Here is a 22,939-nt window from a genome sequence, read left to right on the forward strand (position 1 = left end):
ACTTCTGGGGAAGAAATGGCGAACTGAAGATGGTTCCACTAAAAGTGGAGCCGACAATTGCGGTGGAACTTTTGAGTAGACCGGCTCTTCATAATTCCTCTCCAGACAAGGAGAGAACTTGAGATCACCCACAAGTGCTCCAGACAGCTGCTTGTGAGGATGAGACTTTGAAGGGTGGTCACTAGAGGGAACCAGAAGGAACTAAAGATTACAATTAAAGGAGAAGAACACTTAAATCTGACTCACAAATACAGAATGGAGCAAAATACTTCAAACACTGGATGGTATTTTTGAACAACGAACCCAGAAGTTAATTTTAAAAGTGTCTGCCCTTATAGATAGGCTGTCTTTAAAAGATGTTATGGAAAAGGAACAAGTATTACTGGACAAGACTGATTGGAAAGTGGATTTAAAAATGACAGGCTACAAGAATGATATGGAAAAAGATGTTACACTGGACATACAAAAGAAACTGGCTGATGTATTAATAATTAAAAGGGATATACAAAGAACAAACCAAAAGAGTGACCTGGATAATGTTCCTATATTGGATTTACAAAAGAGGCTTGTTCAAGCTTTGAAGAATTTTGTGAGAAGGGACCAAAAAAATAAATAAAAAGAAATCAAGTTCCAGGACATTATTTGAAGGAATTAAAGATCAAGATTGCTAAAAGTAAAAGGAGGGAATGTAAAGTTGGTTTATTTGATCAAGGTTAAAATAGATACAATGTTATTTCTGGTAACCCTTAATGGACTTTTGCTGATTAGGACTGAATGACATAGCTTTAAGGATCTGTTTATAGATAAGATAAGAGATATGGGAAGAAGAGATCATTTGTTGTATTTTAAGAGTAGGTGGTAAGTTACTAAAATTATAGTTGTTGTGATGAAAAAGGAAGTCACTTCTTTATATATTTCCTTTTTTTTCCTATATTCTTAATTTTTCTATCTTTCTATTTTTTTCTTTTCTGCACTTTCTATTTTTTCTTTTTTAGTTTGTATTAGTTTTTTTATTTTTTTAATTATATAATGTTTAGTACAATTACTATTTTTTTAAAAAAAGAACATCACTGTGTTAAATAATCTTAAACTGCTTGGAAAGAAAAAATAGACAAATTGATGGTAGAAAAGCAGGGAACTGAAAGATGAGCCTTTTGATCTGAGGTGGAAGGAATTTTTAATGGTCCTGATGATCTGCCACTTCCTATCAATTCCTCTCAGAACACAAGAATTTGAGAATCTTAAATTGGTTCAGGACAACCTGTAATGAGTAGTGCAAGTAGGAAGTATTATCTGCATGCTAAATGATCCAGGACAAGCTTAATTACTGGCATATCAAAGCAGAACTAGGGCAACTCACACCATTATCTTAACTTGAAACCTGCTGCCCATGTACCTTTTATGCTCTCAGGAGGTTCGAGGCAAGTTAAATAGAAGTTCTACTAGAAGACCAAGGTACCTATCAGGTACCTATCAGGTACCCAAAGCAAACAATGCCTTTGGCAAAGTTTTGGGCTCAGGCTTGTGCAAAATGCAAAATGATTACACACATATAAATAAATATTTCTAACAGCAGGGGTTGTAGGTCTTGAAACATGAAGCATGAACTTTATAAGCATCATGGACATGGTTTGCTTTATTGATCAGGTAATACAATGAAGTTCTGTCTGTCTGAACCCAGCCAGAGTAGAAGATACCTTTTAGATGGAACAATATTCAAGCTTAGCACAAAACAGCTTCCTATGATTCCATAATACATCAAGAGCATCTGTATATGCAGCACATGGAATCGTATTAGCAAGTTTTTGTGGCGCCCAATATCCCTACCTTACTGGTCAACTCCCTCTGCCAACGGATACGTCATCCAAGTGCACATAGCATTATTTGTAGAAGACCTGATGTGCTTCCACTGGGGACTGCACATGTGTTTGCCTAGAGATCAGAAGTTATGGTGCAAGCATCAGAATTACTGTTATACTGGAAGATTCAGAGGAAGAACTTTTCCAGTCTGGGTCCTCCATATGCATTTGATCGTAACTTCCATCAGTCCAAGGTGATTATTGGCTGTACTGGATGCAGAGAATCCAGCAGGGTGGGTAAGGGTTGTGTGCGCCAAATGGTGGAAAAAGTGTTGCACCATCACAACATAAACCCCAACCCTTTTGTATGTGCATCATGATGCTGCATGCACATATGAAAGAGTCAGAGCCTGTGTTGCGACACTGCTTTTGTCATTTTGACAAAAGCATCAGATCCTGTGGATGCCTCTGACTGAATAAGCTCGATAGGAATTCTTTCAACAGGCAATAATGTTCTAAGCAGAAAGAATCAAGGATTCTAGAATCAGGGACAAACTAAGCAAAGAAGCTAATCAAAATGTGATCAGGTTTAGCTTGCCAACAAACTGTAGCAGCATTCTGTAGTTGACAGTACCCATGAAAAACTCAAGGCTGAAAAAAGAAAACATGGCAGCTGTAGAACTGAAATGGAATGATTTTGCAAAAGCTGCCACAAACCTATCATAACAACTTCTCAGTTATGCAAATACTAGGAAACTGGCTCTTGATGTGACTGTTAGCATGAAATATCACACTTGCTAGGTTATATGGTAGAAGCTGGAAAATTCTTAACCTTCTTGGTTACAGAGGAAACTTCAAGAAAACCCCCAGTTATTATCTATTAACTCTGCATTTATCAAGGTCTTCGCCAGCAAATCAGACAGCTCAATAATGTGTTTCCTGGAGGTGGGGCTAAATCTGATCACGGACTTGACAAGCAGAGTGAGAATATTTAGCCCTTTCCTCCCACACTGGTTTCCTAATCTAAAATTATCCTCCTAAAGTTATTACTTATTCCCCAGGAAGACGGGGAAGAAGTTCAGCTCCTCTACCTGCTTCGTTCTCCTGCCAGCTTCTGTTGCAGGAAGGGGGTTAGATTAGGAAAAACAGCTTGGGAGAAAAGGTCTCACCCCCCACCATCCATGTCTCCCTAATCAAATTAATAGCCTCAAACAACTTCTCTCAATTAAAAAAAGTAAGCAAACCAAATGTTTTGGTTTGGAACAGTCAAACCAAATACAAAACCTCAGGTCATAACTGCAAGCCACATGTTCACTCACCAAAAAGAGCAGCAGGTGTTGATTTGTGAGACTGAAAGCTGTCCCCCCCTTATTTCTATTTATTTATGTATTCACCTATTTATATACTAACTCCTCAGGTGTTGACACCCACAAGCTTAGAATATTTTAAAATGACTCTTTTATGTAAACCAGCCTTTAAGTTCTGCCGATCACTCCCATAGACAGTAGTTAGGGTTTTAAACTGAACGACAACACTCCCTGGCCAAAACTGATGTGGATCACAGGTAAAGGGAATCTGATTCTTCCTCGGAATCCTACAGTACAACACTGCTGATTCCCATGGAAGCACATCATGTCTTCTGCTAGAGATGTAACCTCAAGTTGTTAGATGAAGAAACAAACTTTGTGTTAGCAAAAGGACCTTACTCGGGGGGGGGGGGTGATCTGTCTCTTAACCTTGCTATTGTATTAAGGGAGAAAAGAACAACAAAACATTAAGTATTGTGAAGAACCCTAGAAAAGGGGGGGGGGTAGAAGAGGAAGCACCGGGACTATTGGCTCTTTCCTTTCTCTTCCCCCCCCCCAACATGATGCAATGTAGGTCCCAATTTGACTTCATACTTAAATTAATTTTAAGTTTCTGTCTTAAGCAAATTCTCTGAAGTTTAGAGTTCCTTTCCCTTGAAAAGAACATGACTGGTATAAATCACTACTGTGACAATTGTCTTTTGTAACTACAGTAGGTATATACACCTGTAGTCAAATACCATTAAGGTAATTATGATACAATGCTGAAACATGGCTTACATGTTGCTTTTCTTGTCCATTTCCTTTCCTGTTTGTCAAAAAGCATCATGTGTACCTTGATGCAGGCAAAGATCTGTTTTGTTGTTGTTTTGTTGTTTATTCATTCAGTCGCTTCCGACTCTTCATGACTTCATGGACCAGCCCACACCAGAGCTTCCTGTCGGTCGTCAACACTCCAGCTCCCCAAAGGACGAGTCCGTCACCTCTAGAATATCACCTACCCATCTTGCCCTTGGTCGGCTGCTCTTCCTTTTGCCCTCCACTCTCCCTAGCATCAGCATCTTCTCCAGGGTGTCCTGTCTTCTCATTATGTGGCCAAAGTATTTCAGTTTTGCCTTTAATATCATTCCCTCAAGTGAGCAGTCTGGCTTGATTTCCTGGAGGATGGACTGGTTTGATCTTCTTGCAGTCCAAGGCACTCTCAGAATTTTCCTCTAGCACCACAGTTCCAAAGCATCTATCTTCCTTCTCTCAGCCTTCCTTATGGTCCAGCTCTCGCAGCCATATATTGCTACCGGGAATACCATTGCTTTTTAAATCCTTTATTGCCTTCAGTTTTTTCTCGTATTTCCCCATTTTGAGGAAGCATATAACCTATATGAAATGGCAATCTTCATACCTTGGTGTCTTCCAAATGTAAGGAAAACAGTAGTCTCAGTTACAAATTACTGATTAAATCTTGTTGCTCTTTGCCTATACTCGTGAACCTTTTAGGACAAATTAGGAGTAAAATATTTTTGCTGTATTCTTGTGTTTCTCTTCTTAGATCTGTGAACTGCTTTAAGCACCATTTTTGTATATTAGATAAAACATTCTTCAGTGGAGAAATTTATCTTAATTATGCCCATGATCAGAAGAATTATCACCTAATTGAACTCTCCAGAAGCATTTGTTGAGATAATAAAAATATTAGCAAAGATGTATACAAACTGCCTTTTGGAGAAAAAGAAGACAGAAACCATCTTCCATTTTTACTAAGGTCCAATGTTCAACTGCAGCCATCCTGACCCAGCAATCTAATAGCACATAATCCACCTACCCCATGTGCACCCACAACAACAGCCCTTCACTAAGTTCCCACATAATTAGTCAGTCAAGGAAGACAGCCCTCATACAACAGCACCACAATCCCTGTTTCTTATTTTGAATTAATGGGAACTGATCAGTTTCTATCAACCTAGAGAAATGAGCACAAAGACCCCCAGCTTCTTGAATAGCTTGATTCAGTGTTTCTGAAAGTGTAGTTGTAGGACCCCTGGGGGTCCCCCAAGACCCTCTCAGGGGTCTGCAAAATCAAAATTATTTGTCACCCTATGCTGAAAAATAATACAATATTAAAATCCCATCAAACAATCCTGAGAAGCGGTAGCAGCAGTGAATGTATCAATTTTAATTTTCAATAGGGTAAATATTGATAAATATAACCCATACAAACAAAAGCTCTTTTGGGGTCCTCCATAATTTTTAAAAGTGGGAAGGGGTCCTGAGAGAAAAAAGTTTAAGTAACACTGGCTTAATTCAAACTAGCATCTCAAGCTGGGACAAATCCTACTGCTTTTCCACACACACCAAATCCATACATTTGGAAAGCTAGTTTTCATGGAGTAGGGGCTTGCTATGGATGCCCATCTGTTTTTTATATGCACATTTTTTTAAAAAACTCTCCTCAAGTCTGACAAGGCACAGTCCAGACAGAAGTTTACCACTTCACTGAGACATTGATCAGAGCCTCAACAGCTTGATGGCTTTGAATGCTAGATAAAGGCACTTGGAGCACTCAAGTTGTAGCCTAGGGATTTTGCTAAGTGATTCCAGTACAGAGCCATAAAAAGGCTGAACATGTTTCATTATACTGGAAGAGGCAGGGGAGAAAAGAAGAGATTTCTAAGCCTCACTCTCTACAATCTACTTGTTTATGATTTAAAGCAGCCTGCATTCTCCCAAAGTAATTGAATGTCATCTACTGGGAGTCATACATCCCTGTCTGCCTTGCATAAATCACCACCTTCCACATTCTGGCCAGCTGCTGTTTGAGCCCACATCCCTTCACCAGGCCAAAAAGCATCACAAGGCTTTTTCCGCCTTGGCCAAACAGGCTTCTCCGCCAGGCCTATTCTGTTGAACAGAGCAGTCTGCTTTGTGTCACTAAGTCACTCTGACAAGTCAGGTGACATTTCAACATGCAGTCCTTGGAGGTGATAGGGAATGACCTGTTTCTGTACTATTCTTCCTGTACGAATATACAGTTAACACAAGCTATAACAAAAGTGCTTTCAGATCCAACTGTGCTTTCACTATAAACATATTTAACCACCAATGCATTCTTACATAAGCAATTTTTTATGACCAATGAAACCCTATAATTAACTATGGTCCAGGATCTCTATTCCACATTTCTGCAAAAAAGCAATAGTAAAGTAGTATCGACCTGAGAGTTTGATTACCTGACTGATTCAATTTTTTCTTTTAAACGAATAAAGGATTCTACTCCCTAGGATTTTGGACAATATCAGAAGCCAAAGTAAATGCTGAATAGATCACCCAGTAGTCAGAGGATGGAGTTTTAGCTTGTTGCTCCACATAGGAAAACAGCAGAAATTGTTCCAAATACCAATTGTTCCATAAAATAAAGAAGTAAATAAAGCAAGCAATGGAGATTCTACAAATTTGCATAGCCAGCTTAACTTCCATAGGCTACAAAATTCAGATCTTTATTTCATAAGGAATAAATGCAAATATTTAGCATAGGATAAAAGTCCTTTAGGCTTTCTTTCACCCTGATTTTTTGTTCTTTGTAATTATTTTCTCTCTCTTCTGAAAGATCAGTTCAGGCTCATATTTGTTTGCTATTATTTACAGTTGCTCTGACTGAAAATTACTATATTGTGGACGTTAAATGAAATCTTAAGAGTACTGTAGCCTCTTTCCTGTATAACAGCAACATTTCAACAAGACTGGTAATAGTTTACAAAAAGTCTTTAGAATCCAGAAAAGCAAATAAATCAAAAGTGGAAGAAGATGAAAAAGAAAAGTACTTAGGAATTAGGGTAAAATGAACCATGAACTAACAAGGAAAAGGATAACAGAACCTAAAGAAAGAACAGCCTCTCTGTTTTGCTGCAATTGTATTGTTGCACTTTTTCATAAAGAGACTTGCTCTGAAACACGCACATTTTTGGTGGTTCTAGGATGAATTATTCTATCACTTGATTTTTATGTGGAATTTGTTTTTTGGATACTGTTTGTGATGCAATGATGTAACCAATTTCAGGGAATTCTTATGGAGTTTTCTTTTGAGGTATAATAATCAGAAAGCAGCATTTACTTTATCCCTATCTTCTCCCAAATAGCAGTTATTGCTAAATGCAATGAGGTTACAGTATCAGACACCTCAATTAATGCTAAGTTATATCCCTCAAACCTATTAGGTTACACTTTAGATGTACAGCTCAAAGTGTTCTGTATGAATGAGGTGAAGAGATTTTGGGGAACACTTGTAACAAAGAGCTATACTGAACATAGACCCGTGACTGGTTGTGTTTCCCAGCTGAGGGTACACAATGTGGAAGCCACCTAAATGAGCTAATATATGTTGGTTAAGCAAGTCAAGGCACAAATAATCCTCTACTCCTTTATGGAGGATGGAAGCAAATAAGCCATGAAATCTATTATTCCTAAATTGAAAAATGAATGCCTCTGAATAAGCCAGGATATCAATACAATTTCAAACTACCATATTATATCTCAGCTTGCTCAAAAGCCATTAACTCTAATTTTCTGATTCAGATGAAAGAGAAAACTTAAATAATGGAAGATTCTCTTTTTTATATATACTTATTTAATTATTTGAGAGACCAGCATAGTGACCATGTGCAGAATTCAAAAGGGTTTTCTCTTATTACATCTTACTAAGCCGATGTATGATCATTTGAATATTACCAATGTATGAAAAAGATCTTCCTACTCAACATTCCTTGATGCCCAAATTACTTGTGTCCAGTTCTAAATGTTTCAAAGGATTTTACTACACAGCATTCTTAACTAGGTTTTTTCACCAAAGCAAAGATGAGTCTTGTCTCAATGTTTCTACTTGGGCCTGTCTCCTCTTACCACTTAGAAATTTTTGTCATTGACATAGATCCATCTTGTACATCTGATGCCCTCCAAAAGTGCTTCAAAAGTAATTCAAAAGCATGGTTTTAGGACTGCTGGCTGGGGAATCTGGGTAAGACAGTAGGTTGGGGAAGGCTGAATGGGCTATGCTGCTTAATTCATGCCTATGCAAGTATAGTTAGCAACAAAATGAACTTTTATGCTTATGTGTGGTTGATTGGGGTGTCCAGAAAAGAGAGAAAACAGTTTGATTGATTCTTTATATAATCTTGTCCTCCGGGGCAAGGATGGAACACAGCTATGCTCATGGCAGTGCCATCTAAACTCACTCCCTTCTTCCCCTCCACTGCTGCTGCTTCAAAAGCTGGTCCTGTTGCATGCTGGTTAAAGACCATAATAAAGTTTGCCTGCCTGCCTGCCTACCTACCTACCTACTGCCTCTTCAACAGCATGGCTCTTTCAAGCAACCCAGCCCCACAGTTGCTGGAGCTGCCACTGCTGCCTCCTGTTCTGGCTTTACTGACCCTGCTCTAACTTCTGGAACAGCCACAGCTTCAAGAGTATCCTCAGGGAATAGTCAATACCCAGCAAGTGTACCAAGGAAGAAAACTGGAGAGGGCATAAATAATCCATCTGGTCTTCCTCAAGAGCTTGGGCTTCACCAAAGGCACCATTATGGCGCTGCAGCAACTGGAGAAGCAGGAATGGGAAAGCTTAAGGAGGGAGTGAAGTGCAATTCAACATCCAGAATGTTCAAGCACCAACCTACTTCTATTTTTATACTGATGCATGTAGGTAACATCTTGCCAACCTGGGACTTAAACAAACTTGAAGCGTTTAAATTAGGTGATCTACCTTGGCCTGTGCCCCGCACCCTGGTGAATGAGTTATTCTTCACCTGATTTCTGAGGCTGGCTGAATCCTCTGATCCCAGCCATCCGAAGGAAAGTAGTAATGGACATTTTCAGCAGCGATGCCTTAAGTTTGGAATTCTCTCCTCACAGACACTGACTATACTCAGGCTAACTGTATTCTGCTCAGCCCTAGGCAATGTTATTTCTATTCTTTCCGCTTTTGAGATTGAGTTATTCCTTCAGCATATTTTAGCCTGGAGGCAGTGTACAAACTAAGAATTAAAATAGTAAATTACAGTATGTTAATACACAAAGCATAAGGAAATCATACCAGTTAAAGGTTAAATAGATAAAATTCTGCCAGTTTAACTCCACAACTTTCTCCATAAAGGATAAATAGACATCCCATGAACGAACTAAAAAATAACCACTTTCTAGAAAGTATTTATCACATCCTAATTATATTACCCCTACGCCTACAAAGTAATTTGGCCCTTGGCAGTTTAGCAAATGTTCCCAGCACGTCCACAAAGGGAAGGTACTATCCAGCAACTTTTCAAAGCTGTTCTCAGCTGATAAGTCTCTATAAAGAACATGTGATCTACAGTTTGAAACAGCTTTCAACGTTGTTTGAAAGTCTATACTGTATATTGTGAAAGCTTTGATCTCTCTGGTATGCCCACACACTACCTCTAGTCAATGAAGAGGATGACAAAGCCCCTAAATTTAAAAAGTCATGAACCACTGCTTACAAACCTTTAACTTCCAATGTAAAAAGATCTGCTAATGGGGGGAAAAAACTCTTTAACTAAAAAGACACTGCAATCTTTTAAAACAAGCAATTTAATTGTAAGGGCCTTGGCTCAGTTTGATACACTCCACGTTTTACTCAAAAAATTACTCGGGAATATTTCCAGTAGTGCTTTCTCAGCTAAGGCTCAAAGAGGGCACCATATAAAAGAAAAGGTAACACCCTTCCTTTGCATAATTCCAAAACTGGAGGGATCAATTTAATAACTTTGTGACTGAAAAAGTAAAATTCCATTTACAATACTTGCCAAAGATCATGCGACCTGCTTCCACATCTGACTGCTCAAACATGATTCCCAGATAATCCAACTAAGGGCTCTTCTGCACAGCAGACTTAAGCTGCTTTCCTCCCATCTCAAATGAGCTGGAAAGGAAGCTAGCTTAAGAAATGGCTGTCAAAGTGTCAATCCATTCTCCAGCTCTGACTATTTTGGTCATGGGTTCTGTCCAGATCGAAGTTACCATAGCCCTTGACAGGTGAATTCCCTGCTCCTCTGCCTCTCCTGTTTGTGCCTGAAAAGCAAGCCCAAATTGCTTTTCTTTCCTTGGTGGTTCTTTGAGGACATCTGGTTTCCATGGAGAAACCTTCTGTACCAGCCCCCTCTTTGCTGATTTCCGCTCAACAACAACAACAAAAAAAGGGGGGGGGGAGTTTTGGTTTGGCACATCCAGCAACATAACCCTGAAAAACAACAAGAGGGTTATCTTGGTCTAAAAGAGAACACTAGTAAAACCTTTTATCAATTTCACTTGGTTTAAAAAAAGTGTTACCATTTCACTGCCCTCCCAGTGAACCAATTAAAAAGAAAAAGAAAAGATTTAGCATTTCATCAGTCCATAGGTGGCAGGAAAAAAAAAGAAGTCCAGCAATTCATTGTTACTCTCTGACCACTTATTATTTGCCCTACATTGCAAGACGTGTGACTAGCAAATAGAGGGAACTCATGTAGTACCTAAGACTTGCCTTGCAAAACACAGCAAGGTTCAGGCACCTTCCATGGGACAGTCCTCTCTTCAGTTGATGCAGACATCTTGACAATGGCTGTGAGGGCAGCACACAGAGAGGAAGGAGTGTGCTGGCAATTTCATAAGCAATGAACAGCAGTGCAGGTATTACCTAGACTGAATGAAAACACAGCCAAGAAACTGCACTAAGAACACCACTTCTGGAGTAGAGTTTTGCAGGCTGTCTCTGCATAGGGACAGGGGTGAGCTGAGGCTGACATGCTCTCTCAATGCAACTGCTTAAACACTGTCCCCGCCCCCATTAGTGGGTTGTGCAGGTGTAAAAACCAAAACAACAGTGCTTCCTATAAAACATCTGGAGTTCTTCTTTGATGTATATAATGGGTCCTTCAGCAATTCAAGGTTCTAGAGATCCAAGATAGAACAGAACACACACACAGACCTGATCTGTAAAATAATCCCTTCTACTTCAAATAAGGAGGTCTAGGAGGGTCAGTTGGCTTAATCCCTGAAGAAGCACAGTTCTTCTCCCCCTGAACTTAAATAACACAGGAGGATTTGTTCTCTGAATCTCCTCAGGAGCAGTATCTGGCTATGGGGAAGGAAAGAAGGAATTTAAAGCTGTCTCAGGCTGTGGGTGTGAAATTTTAGGATCTAGGAAGGAATATAACTTAACCCAGATTTCTAGATATAGGGAGTAATCAGAGAAAATCACATTAGGGTTGATTTTATTTTGCCTGTGTTCAAGACAAGTTTTCTTTCAAAACCTGTATTTTTCTGATGCTTAAATGAATGGGCTTCTCCAGTGTTCCGTTGTTCATCCTACTTCTCTGAAGCCTAATCTTTTTTTTAAAAAACCACAATACCCACTCATACATTATTCTTTGCTGTTGCACATTCTTAACGCACTCTAAACATTATTTTAAATAAATATTTGTCACCAGGAAGTAACTTGTCAAGTATGATTCTGCCCATTCAGTCTGAAGTGCTGGAGAAGAGTCCTGACTCCACGTGAGGTACAGGATATGGATTTTCTCTAACAGCCCTGCATTTTGGAATCCCCCCTCCCCCAAGTTAAATTTGGCCCTGACTCTCCTTTCATTCCAAATGTCTCTGAAGCCTATTTTATTTCAAGAGGTCTTCAGCTCTTGCTATAACTGTAGATAACCACTGGGTTAGCTTTTATTGGGTTAGAACAGCGTTTCTCAACCTTAACAATTTTATAATATGTGGACCTCAACTCCCAGAATTCCCTAGACAGCATGTTGGGGAATCCTCAGGTGGCTTTATTGTCTTTAGTTGATGAAATATTGCCTTGACATTGACATAAGTAATGGAGTGGGGCATAACCAAACTTTTGCTGCAATTTAGACTCCAAATCTTCATTATAGGAATAACAACAAGAATGAAATGATTTTCCCACACATGCAAAGACAACCAAGTCTGCATACAACTTAACTGGCCCCTTAAAGTTAAACTATATGCCAAAACTGAGTTTCATCCCTTTGTGCCAGACAATGCCTCCCTCTGCAACTTGTAGTATCAGGTTTTCTAACATTTAATCAAGTGTGTGTGTGTATAATTATATATTATATTATATTATATTATATTATTGTTAAGTATATATATGCTTTATGAGTTCAAAATATTTTTGGCAGACACATTACATTTATTTTTTTTTCTGGCTTTGCACTCCAAATCAAATTATTGAGGCTGATTCTCTGTTTTTTGTTTTAAAGGAAATACTACGTTTTGTTTGCAGTGTTGTAAAACAGCCTTGAAAACTGATGTAAAAACAATTAGAAAATGGGTCTGTAAATAGGAATGAGAGATTTGTTAAATTATTATTCCTCCCTTTTCAGCTAAATCAGAAATGTAAGTTGACCGATTAGATGTGGCCAGAGCTAGGTTCCTTAAATCATCTGGGAAAATTATTTTGTTTACTTTTATTAAAAATCAAAACTGAGTCCCAAAGATTTGACTGTTGTGGTCCAGTAACAGTAAGAAAGGAGCATTTAAGGAGTGGATAAACTGATTGTCCACTGCCATGGCCACTACCCCTCCTGGCCAAAGGCCTGTTTCCAATGTCTGTGTGAAACGGGGCATGTGGAGAGACTCAAGCAAGATTCACAGGTTTCTTTAAAGAGGCCTGTTTCCTCCCTAATGAATCTTTAGCTCACTTACTGGATAACTAAGCACATGTTCCAAAAGTCCCAGCAACAGAGCAGGTTGCAAAGTTAGCCAGCAAATACTAAACTGCTGCATCATGTAAGAACAGTATCTGAGTCGAAGCAGAATTTTAGAACAAGATCCGAAGTGTCACTTTTTAAGTCTTTTGAAGCCTAGAACAAAATGAATTTAAGGCAACAATTCCATACCCAAAGGTGGAAGGGTTCATTTTTTCCCCTCTAGGATATTTTGTTTTCCTCCCAAAAAGGACGAAAATACTGTACAGAAACTTTTATGTAAGACAACATACAGTATCAGATCATTATAACTGCTATACAGAGAAGACAAACTACACAACTCTCAAATGTAAGGCTTTCTCCGGTTTCTGAGGGCTCTTCTAACAAAGACAATAAAGTATTGAGGAAACTTAAGGATGAACAGAAGTATTATTGTTTAAACTTCCACGGACTGCATATCTGAAAAAGCAAATTTCTACTAATTTTTCATTTGTTTGAAACCCCACCCCACCCCATCCTATTTTCCAACTGCTTCAGAATTGCTGTAGATGTTTTATCTCTACACTTAACTAGGTGCAAATTCCAATGAACTTAGTTGGAATAATTCTTGAATGTGCGTGCATAGGATTATTCTGTGAAATGCTGTTTTCTTTCTCTTTGGGGTGGCAAGGACATGGCCATTCAGAAGACTACCTCAGTGTTCTGTTCATCGTTCCAATGGTCTGGGTACATCATAACGTTTCGCATGTCAATTTCCTGATCCGTGTCTGTCATTTGCAAGGGGGGGAACTTCAGCCGTGCTGGGCTGTAATCTCCTTACTGTTACTGCGGAATGTATGTTTGGGTTATTGCATGTGTTCAAGGTTACTTTCCCAGGCCGATGTGTAACGGTTACCAACACCTGGGAGGGGGTGGTTGCTATGGTGGGGCGAGGGGCGGGATCCGGTTTGAAGTGAGGGTTTTTAGTTTGTATTTGGCGCGCTTTTGGTCATTCTCAGCTTTCTTTGTATTTGCACACTATTCTTTCAATGAATCAGTTTTCATTAAGAACCTGCTTGTGAGGCTGAGTATGTCAGAATAAGGCAACCATTACACTCAGCTTCAGTGGGATGGTGCCCACCTTGTTATACAGCCTCGTGTGGTGCAGAGTGGTAGGCGGCAGTATTGCAACCGAAACTCTCCCCACAACCCGAGTTCGAGCCCAGCGGAAGCTGGATTCTCAAGTACCCGGCTCAGGTCGACTCAGCCTTCCACCCTTCCGAGGTCAGTAAAATGAGTACCCAGCTTGCTGGGGAAGGCGATGATTGGGGAAGGCAATGGCAAACCACCCCACTATAGTCTGCCAAGAAAATGTCACAAAAGCAGTGTCCCCCCAGAGGGTCAGACATGACTCGGTGCTTGCACAGGGGACCTTTCATACTGCCCACCTTGTTAAAGAGCTTAATACAGTACAACCTTCTTCTACCTGGTACTTTACAGCTGCATTGGGGCTCCAACTGGCTCAGAATTATGGGAATTGCATTCCTAATTCCTCTGTAGCGTACAGCCTATCCTGTCTTAATATTATACTCAGTTGGCAGATAAACATGCATACTTATCATAGTAAAGTTATAAACAATCTTGGGCAAGATTGAGCAATAAAATAGAGGAGCTAGACTGGACTCCATGGCATTCCTATGTTGAATCTAAATATATGCAAGATAAGAGTCCCCTGTTGGGGGAGATGGGCAGTGATATAAATTTAAACAAATAAATAATAAAATAAAATAATAATGGAATAACAAGAATAGATTATTTGGGAAGAATAACTGTCCATGTTAGTCTGTTACCTTATATAGCACACTGGGGAGCAAAGCACAAGCCTTAAGCAAGCATGAATATTTTTTGTGATTGCAGGAACTGTTAGACTCCTTTCATCAAATATGCCTTGTCTCAAGCTTTCTGGAAAGTCTTGTATGCCAAGGCTACTTTATATACAAAACAGTTAATATTGTCATAACAAAGGACAGGACAGACTACCCCAAATTATGGCAACAAGCAAGAATGCTTTTCTATTCCCAGGCAACCACAACATCTGTGCACATTTTAGCATGAGTATTGGGAGGATACTGTCATGGCTGTGAAATTGCTGTGAAAAATCCCTACACTTGTCATTTGATGATGTACAAGTGAATTAGATACCTGTCCTAAATGTAGCCAAGACTTCAATAAACTTCATTAATGGAGCCCAATCACAGGCTGCTTTGGTTAGTTCACACTAATAATCAATACGTTATTCCTCAGCTTTGCTGCTCCTGACCATTTGAAGTTTCCTTTTCAATCAGTTCTCTCTTCCCCAGTTTTTCTTTGCTCAGTGCAAAACCAGATCTGGTGTAAAGTTTCCACAATGATACTTTCCAACCTTTTTTCAACCAGAAGGCATTCATGGGGGCTCTGTTTGTTATGGGAGCAGCAAGGATGAGGAGGGGAATGGATGCTTAACCTTTGTGTCCTTTCCTGGGTCCTAATCCCGCCCCCTGGACCGAGCCTGAGGCAGAGAACAAGACAGCACCCCTTCTGAATTCATCTGTAAAGCCAGCTAAGCAAACAGATGGGAAGGCAGCAGGCTTGCTGAGGGGTGCAGGGCGGGACACATGTGCCCAGCTTTCTATTGCAACAGCTTCGTGCCACCTGTCATCTGAGGCTTAATGGCAAAACTGTCCCTTTCACCATCCTTCCTCTACAGGCTGCAGTTGAAAAATCCTAGGTAATAAATAACATTGGCACAGTACAGCAAAGAGCAGTATCTGCTAACAGCAAGCTCACAATTAGGACAATTTAAACCTGGAAAATGGTAGAGAGGAAACATTAAAGACAAGAGAATAATTTCCTTGCTCAAATAAATATCTGCATGCACCCTAACAATGCTTTTCAAGTAAACTAAACATCCAACAGTGACTGAAGTGACAGAACAGATAAACTGATTAAAAGGTTAGGGAATTATAGGCATATGGGCACCTGCCATGAATCAAAACAGACAGAACGGGCAATTCTCCTTGGCTTCATGAAGACTGTAATAATTCCCCCAGTATTTAGATGAACATTTGACATTTTCCAATATTTACTGGATATTTTAAATAAGGCACATTGACATTTCATAGATTCTTAGGTGGCAAGGAAAAAACTTTTGCAATACTGGGAAGTTTGCACCTTTAATCCATTATGGCGACTCTAAAAGCAATCACCTTATATGTTGACTCCTAACTTGTTGATTGCACCGAACATCCAATAAAAGAGTAATTTTTCTGGCAATGAAGAAAGTTATTTTTCCAGGTCTAAAACACTTAAACTTTTAGGGTTACATTCTGGGTAATTTCCATATACTTCCTTTAACCTTCTTGTAGTTCTCCTCCCCATTTCATTACTGTTTATTAACATATCACTGGAGAGCAGAAGTAACGAACATTGTGAGGTTCTTAGTTGTTATTTGCCTTATTTTTTAAAAAAACTTTTCTAACCTTTTAGCACTTGCTGAAATCAAGAGTTACCAAACAAGTTTTCTTTTAAGCTGGGACAGCTCCTTTGTTTGCTCATGACAAACAAAACTCAAAATTATGCAAATTCACTAAAGAGCAAGGAATGGTAGGCCATGGTTGCTCAAACACAACCAAACGGTGAAGGCTTCTAGAGACCCATGTCCCTAGTACATCTTCAACCCAATTAAGGAAATCTTAAGCAATTATGCATGTAATTAATGCTCTCTCAAGATAATGTTGTGCCATCATAGATATAATGAGCTCCCTAGCCACACTTGCTAGCTACAGGATAGGAGAGCTTCTCTAACTCAGTGTGTCTCAACCTCAGCGACTTTAAGATGTGCGGACTTCAACTCCCAGAATTCCCCAGCCATCATTGCCAGCATCGCTGAGGTTGAGAAACACTGCTTTAACTGCAGTGTACAATTCCATACATGTCCGTCTGACTAGCTGCTCGCTGATACAGCTTTCTCCAAACCTGTACCCTCCAGATGTCTTGATCTGCAATTCTCCAACGGTAGAAATACATGTGGAGAGTGCCAGGTCAAGGAAGGCTGTTTTACATACCTGCACATCACAGTGCATGTTGCAGAAAATACCAGTGGAAATGTAGGTAACGTAGCTGCTTTACCACAGTGAAACATCTCTTCAATACATTTTTCCAAATGTATTCAGTACTTTACATGGTAGTTCTTATACCTACAATGTTTGAATATATATACGATGGTTGCTAAAATGCATTGTTTTATTATATAATATAGAATTTTTTTTGCTCCAGCAAAGGATCATTACCTTGTCGTGGTGCTGGAGCTTGAGCACCTCAGTGATGCCATGAGCTAAACCGTGAAGGGCCACCCAAGACGGGAAGGTTGTGACAGAGAGGTCAGACTAAATAAGATCCCTAGGGAAGGTAACGGTAATGGCACCGCCCCCCCCCCCACCAATATTCTTGCTGTGAAAACTAAATGGATCAGTACAACCAGAGTTATGTTGGTATACCATCAGAAGATGAGACTCCCAGGTCGGAAGATGGTCAAACTGCTACTGGGGAGGAACAGAGGATAACTTCAACTAGCCCCAGATGTGATGACGCAGCTAGCTCAAAGCCGAAAGGACGGCTAGCGGCCGACGGTGCTGGTGGTGAACGGTGAATCCGATGTTCTAAGGATCAACACACCATTGGAGCCTGGAATGTATGAGCCAGGGCAAATTGGATGTGGTTATTGGTGAGATGTCAAGATTAAAGATAGACATTTTGGGCGTCAGTGAACTGAAATGGACTGGAATGGGCCACTTCACATCAAATGACCACCAGATCTACTACTGTGGACAAGAGGACCACAGAAGAAATGGAGTAGCCTTCATAATTAATAGTAAAGTGGCTAAAGCAGTGCTTGGATACAATCTGAAAAACAATAGAATGATCTCAATTCGAATTCAGGGCAAGCCATCTAACATCACAGTGATCTAAATATATGCCCCAACCACAGATGCTGAAGAAGCCGAAGTAGAGCAGTTCTATGAGGATCTGCAGCACCACCTGGACAACACACCTAAAAGAGATGTTATTTTCATTACAGGAGACTGGAATGCTAAGGTGGGCAGTCAATTGACACGTGGAATTACAGGTAAGTGTCCTAACAACCAGGAAACACACTGAGACAAGGAACTGGTCTCTAATATTTATTGCTAGTACTTAACAGGAATCCTAACAAACTGAAGAAGCGTGGGGAAAACCCAGACATATAACCCCCAAGGGTTAAGGCGGTTCCAATCTGTGTCTCTTTGAATGGCTGAACAATTCATCAGTGCTACGCATGCGCTTGACAGTCTGGATGGGAGCCCCCTGCTCGCCATCCTTACTCATGACATCAAGCACGGCCTGGGAGAACAAAACGAAGCAGGACATAGGCTGACAGAAATTTGCTAAGACAACTCACTCTGGATAACAAACATTCTCTTCCAACAACCTAAGAGACGGCTTTATACATGGACTTCCCCAGATGGACAACACCGAAATCAGATTGACTGCATTCTTTGCAGCCAAAGGTGGTGGACATCTATACAGTCGGTAAAAACAAGACCCGGAGCTGACTGTAGTTCAGATCACGAACTCCTTCTTGCACAATTTAGGATCAGACTAAAGAGATTAGGGAAGACCCACAGATCAGCTAGATATGAGCTCACTAATATTCCTAATGAATAAACAGTGGAGGTTAAGAATCGATTTAAGGGACTAGATATAGTAGATAGGGTCCTGGAAGAACTATGGACAGAAGTTCGCAACATTGTTCAGAAGGCGGCAACAAAATACATCCCAAAGAAAAGGAAAACCAAGAAGGCAAAATGGCTGTCTGCTTGGACACTAGAAGTAGCCCAAGAAAGAAGGAAAGCAAAAGGCAACAGCGATAGGGGGAGATATGCCCAATTAAATGCAAAATTCCAGAGGTTAGCCAGAAGAGACAAGGAATTATTTTTAAATAACCAATGTGTGGAAGTGGAAGAAGACAATAGAATAGGAAGGACAAGAGACCTCTTCCAGAAAATTAGAAACATCGGAGGTAAATTCCAGGCCAAAATGGGTATGATCAAAAACAAAGATGGCAAGGACCTAACAGAAGAAGAGGAGATCAAGAAAAGGTGGCAAGAATATACGGAAGACCTGTATAGGAAGGATAACAATATCGGGGATAGCTTTGACGGTGGGGTCAGTGAGTTAGAGCCAAACATCCTGAAGAGTGAGGTTGAATGGGCCTTAAGAAGCATTGCTAATTAACAAGGCAGCAGGACATGACAGTATCCCAGCTGAACGGTTCAAAATCTTGCGAGATGATGCTGTCAAGGTGATGCATGCTATATGCCAGCAAATTCGGAAAACACAAGAATGGCCATCAGATTGGAAAAAATCAACTTATATCCCTGTACCAAAACAGGGAAGCACTAAAGAATGTTCAAACTATTGAACAGTGGCACTCATTTCACATGCCAGTAAGGTAATGCTCAAAATCCTGCAAGGTAGACTCCATCAATTAATGGAGTGAGAATTGCCAGATGTACAAACTGTGTTTAGAAAAGGCAGAGGAACTAGGGACCAAATTGCCAATATCCACTGGATAATGGAAAAAGCCAGGGAGTTTCAGAAAAACATCTATTTCTGTTTTATTGACTATTCTAAAGCCTTTGACTGTGTGGACCGTAACAAATTGTGGCAAGTTCTTAGTGGTATGGGGATACCAAGTCATCTTGTATGCCTCCTGAGGAATCTATATAATGACCAAGTAGCAACAGTAAGAACAGACCACGTAACAACAGACTGGTTTAAGATTGGGAAAGGAGTGTGGCAGGTTTGTATACTCTCACCCTACCTATTCAACTTGTATGCAGAACACATCATGCGACAAGCTGGGCTTGAGGAATCCAAGGCTGGAGTTAAAATTGCTGGAAGAAACATTAACAATCTCAGATATGCAGATGATACCACTTCGATGGCTGAAAGCGAAGAGGAACTGAGGAGCCTTATGATGAAGGTGCAAGAAGAAAGTGCAAAAGCTGGCTTGCAACTAAACCTCAAAAACACCAAGATTATGGCAACCAGCTTGATTGATAACTGGCAAATAGAGGGAGAAAATGTAGAAGCAGTGAAAGACTTTGTATTTCTAGGTGCGAAGATTACTGCAGATGCTGACTGCAGTCAGGAAATCAGAAGACGCTTCATCCTTGGGAGAAGAGCAATGACCAATCTCGATAAAATAGTTAAGAGCAGAGACATCACACTGACAACAAAGGTCCGCATAGTTAAAGCAATGGTGTTCCCTGTAGTAACATATGGCTGCGAGAGCTGGACCATAAGGAAGGCTGAGAGAAGGAAGATAGATGCTTTTGAACTGTGGTGTTGGAGGAAAATTCTGAGAGTGCCTTGGACTGCAAGAAGATCAAACCAGTCCATCCTCCAGGAAATAAAGCCGGACTGCTCACTTGAGGGAATGATATTAAAGGCAAAACAGAAGTACTCTGGCCACATAATGAGAAGACAGGACACCCTGGAGAAGATGCTGATGCTAGGGAGAGTGGAGGGCAAAAGGAAGAGGGGCCAACCAAGGGCAAGATGGGTGGATGATATTCTAGAGGTGACGGACTCGTCCCTGGGGGAGCTGGTGTCATGAGTACTGATGGCGAGCAGGAGGGGGCCTCTATCCAGGGAGGAAAATACATGCGTAGTACTGAGGAATTAAGTAGCCATTCAAAGAGACACAGATCAGACCCGCCTTAACTTTCAGGGTTTATCTGTCTGGGTTTTTCCCACGCTTCTTCAGTTTGTTAGGATTCTGTTTAACGTAGCAGTAATAAACACTAGAGACCTACTCCTCGTCGCAGCGTGATTTCTGACTGTTAGGACAGCTGGGGGTGGCGACGACTGACTGGAAGCTCTGGCATGAGCTGGTCCATGAAGTCACGAAGAGTCGGAAGTGACTTAATGAATAAACAACAATAGAACTTTTACATTGCTGCAAAGCAGCCTGGATTTCTAAAAAATAATAGATTAAAATATATGGCTGCAGTAACACACCCATTAGACAAAGCCAACAATATTAGACAAAGCCAACTATCAGCAGTAATCTACTTTAAATGGAGACCAAACAGCATCCTGTGTACTTATTTATCAAGCCACCCTCTAGATCTCCTGCTCTTTACTACACTATTTGCTGTCTCATCACTCAAGCTAGATTTGCAGTGGTTAACTTTCAGTTTCTCCAACTTTCTCTCTTCCGCCTCTTGATTTCTTCATGTTGTTCCTTTGAAGAACTTTGCCCTCAATTCCCCGCCCCCTCCCATCACACACCCTCTTTTAAAAGAACCTGAAGTGGAGTACTGTATTCACTTTAAATTATCCATTCAATTCCAGCACTTCCATTAGGACAGCATGTCCTATTTGCTGGGTATTTCTATCCAGCCATTTCAGTGCCCCATAGCACCAAATATGCATGCTTAGGACCATAACCCATTTTGAAGAACGGACCCCAAACAGTGCACTTGAAAAATCTGTACTTGCAGGCTTTGAAGATGAAAAGAGGGGGAGGTATTTTCGTTTTAGAAAAGAAATCAATTGGAAGGTTCTTCGGATGACCCATGCTGGCTAGCAGCTTCAAAAAGTTCATTTATGTTATACAACCACAGAACTGAAAGGGAATTTTCTAGACCACCGAGTCCTCTCCTCCATTTAAGTAAGAAATCCAGAATTACAACTTCCCCAACAGACGGCTGCTCCCCCGAGAAGGAGCGTGGAGAGAGAGACTCCCGTGGCAATTGGCTGCACCGCTGAACAGTCGCTTCCATTACAAAGTGACTTCCCTCCTAATGCTCTAACAAAAACCTATCTTGCCTCCTTTGCCCAAACCTGCATAAGGGCCTCCGGATATTTGCAGACTATCTGCCATCCAGCCTTACCGCTCCTACCTCGTCTCCCCCCAGACTGACCATGCCCACTTCAGTTTCACCTTACAGGAGCGGCTGATCATCTTTACACTCTCTTCTGAACCTTTTTTTTTTTTTTTGGTACAATCTTCTCCCATTGCGATGCTCCGACTCGGGTGCGGCAGGAGTCTTTAAGCGTGAAATGCAGCGGAACTATTATTTCAAAGGACTTCGAGAATAAGATGGTCTTAAATCAACCTAAGTATTCGCTTTCCTTATTTTCGGCTGCATCGAACTGCTGACTCACGTTCAGCTTCTGATCAAGTCTATTTATATCCCGACCTGGCCAGAATTGGCGCCTCTGATCTTAATAATAGGCTGACACGCTAGCAGTGTTTACATGACGCTGTGAACCACAAATCAGCAAATCTCATTTTAGCATAGCTGTTGCACCCTACACTAAACCAGCCGGTTAGTTTATGACTCGTCGCCGCGTTGTGAAAATGCAGAAAACTGGTTTGAGCAAAACACGAGTAAGTTAACCGTGAGCGCGTCGTGAGAACAGAGGCCACTTACTATTGGTTAAATACAAGGCTATGCGCGAGCGACTACACTCATAAACTTTCTTTAACAAACCGCACTTCCCGCTTCCTTACCGGCCGCTATGACAATCAGGCAAAGGACAGAGGGAGCCCGGCCACCTTTGGGCGACATGATCGTGCCAACCCGAGGTCCTGGAACGGCAAGGCGGCCTTGCTGGCTTCCGAGTCGCCTTCTTGCGCGGTTTTGTGAGAGGCGGGCAAAACTCCTATCACCCGAATTAGGAGCACTTCCTCTGATCGCTTCAAGAAGCGCGTCTTCTCTCTCGTCCAGGACTGCGGCAGTGAAACGCCTCCCTCGCTGGGTCTCGGTCCGCCGCCCACTGCCACTTACCGCCCTTCGCCGCCGCCGCCGCCCGCGCTCTGTTCCAGGGCGGCCCCTGCTGGACGGTGCGTACAGATTTAGCAGTGGCGGTTGGTCGAACCGGGCGGCAGCCGCTTCCAGTCACACACCCTGATGCTTACTCCTGGCGGTTTTGTCCTCGGCCATCGGGTTGCAGGGTTTCATCTGTTCGGCACCCGGTGCACAGCTAGCCCGCCTAGCCACTTCAACCTTTGGATGTTTGTGCGTCCAAAATAACCGTCAAGCATGCTTATC

At 41.1% G+C, this 22,939-nt stretch overlaps 1 protein-coding gene across 1 annotated transcript in view; it reads right to left on the reverse strand.

Moving 5' to 3' along the window:
- PARM1 (prostate androgen-regulated mucin-like protein 1) overlaps positions 1–22,670 on the reverse strand; it is a 43,252-nt gene extending 20,582 nt beyond the window's left edge. The window contains exon 1 of the mRNA XM_063300367.1: positions 22,399–22,670. Coding sequence (XP_063156437.1) covers positions 22,399–22,456 — 58 coding nt within the window. The 5' untranslated portion in view covers positions 22,457–22,670. The remainder of the gene's footprint in view (positions 1–22,398) is intronic.
- Between the last annotated feature and the right edge of the window lie 269 nt (positions 22,671–22,939).

This window comes from Candoia aspera, chromosome 4 (assembly GCF_035149785.1).
Source record: "Candoia aspera isolate rCanAsp1 chromosome 4, rCanAsp1.hap2, whole genome shotgun sequence".
NCBI classification, from domain to species: domain Eukaryota; kingdom Metazoa; phylum Chordata; class Lepidosauria; order Squamata; family Boidae; genus Candoia; species Candoia aspera.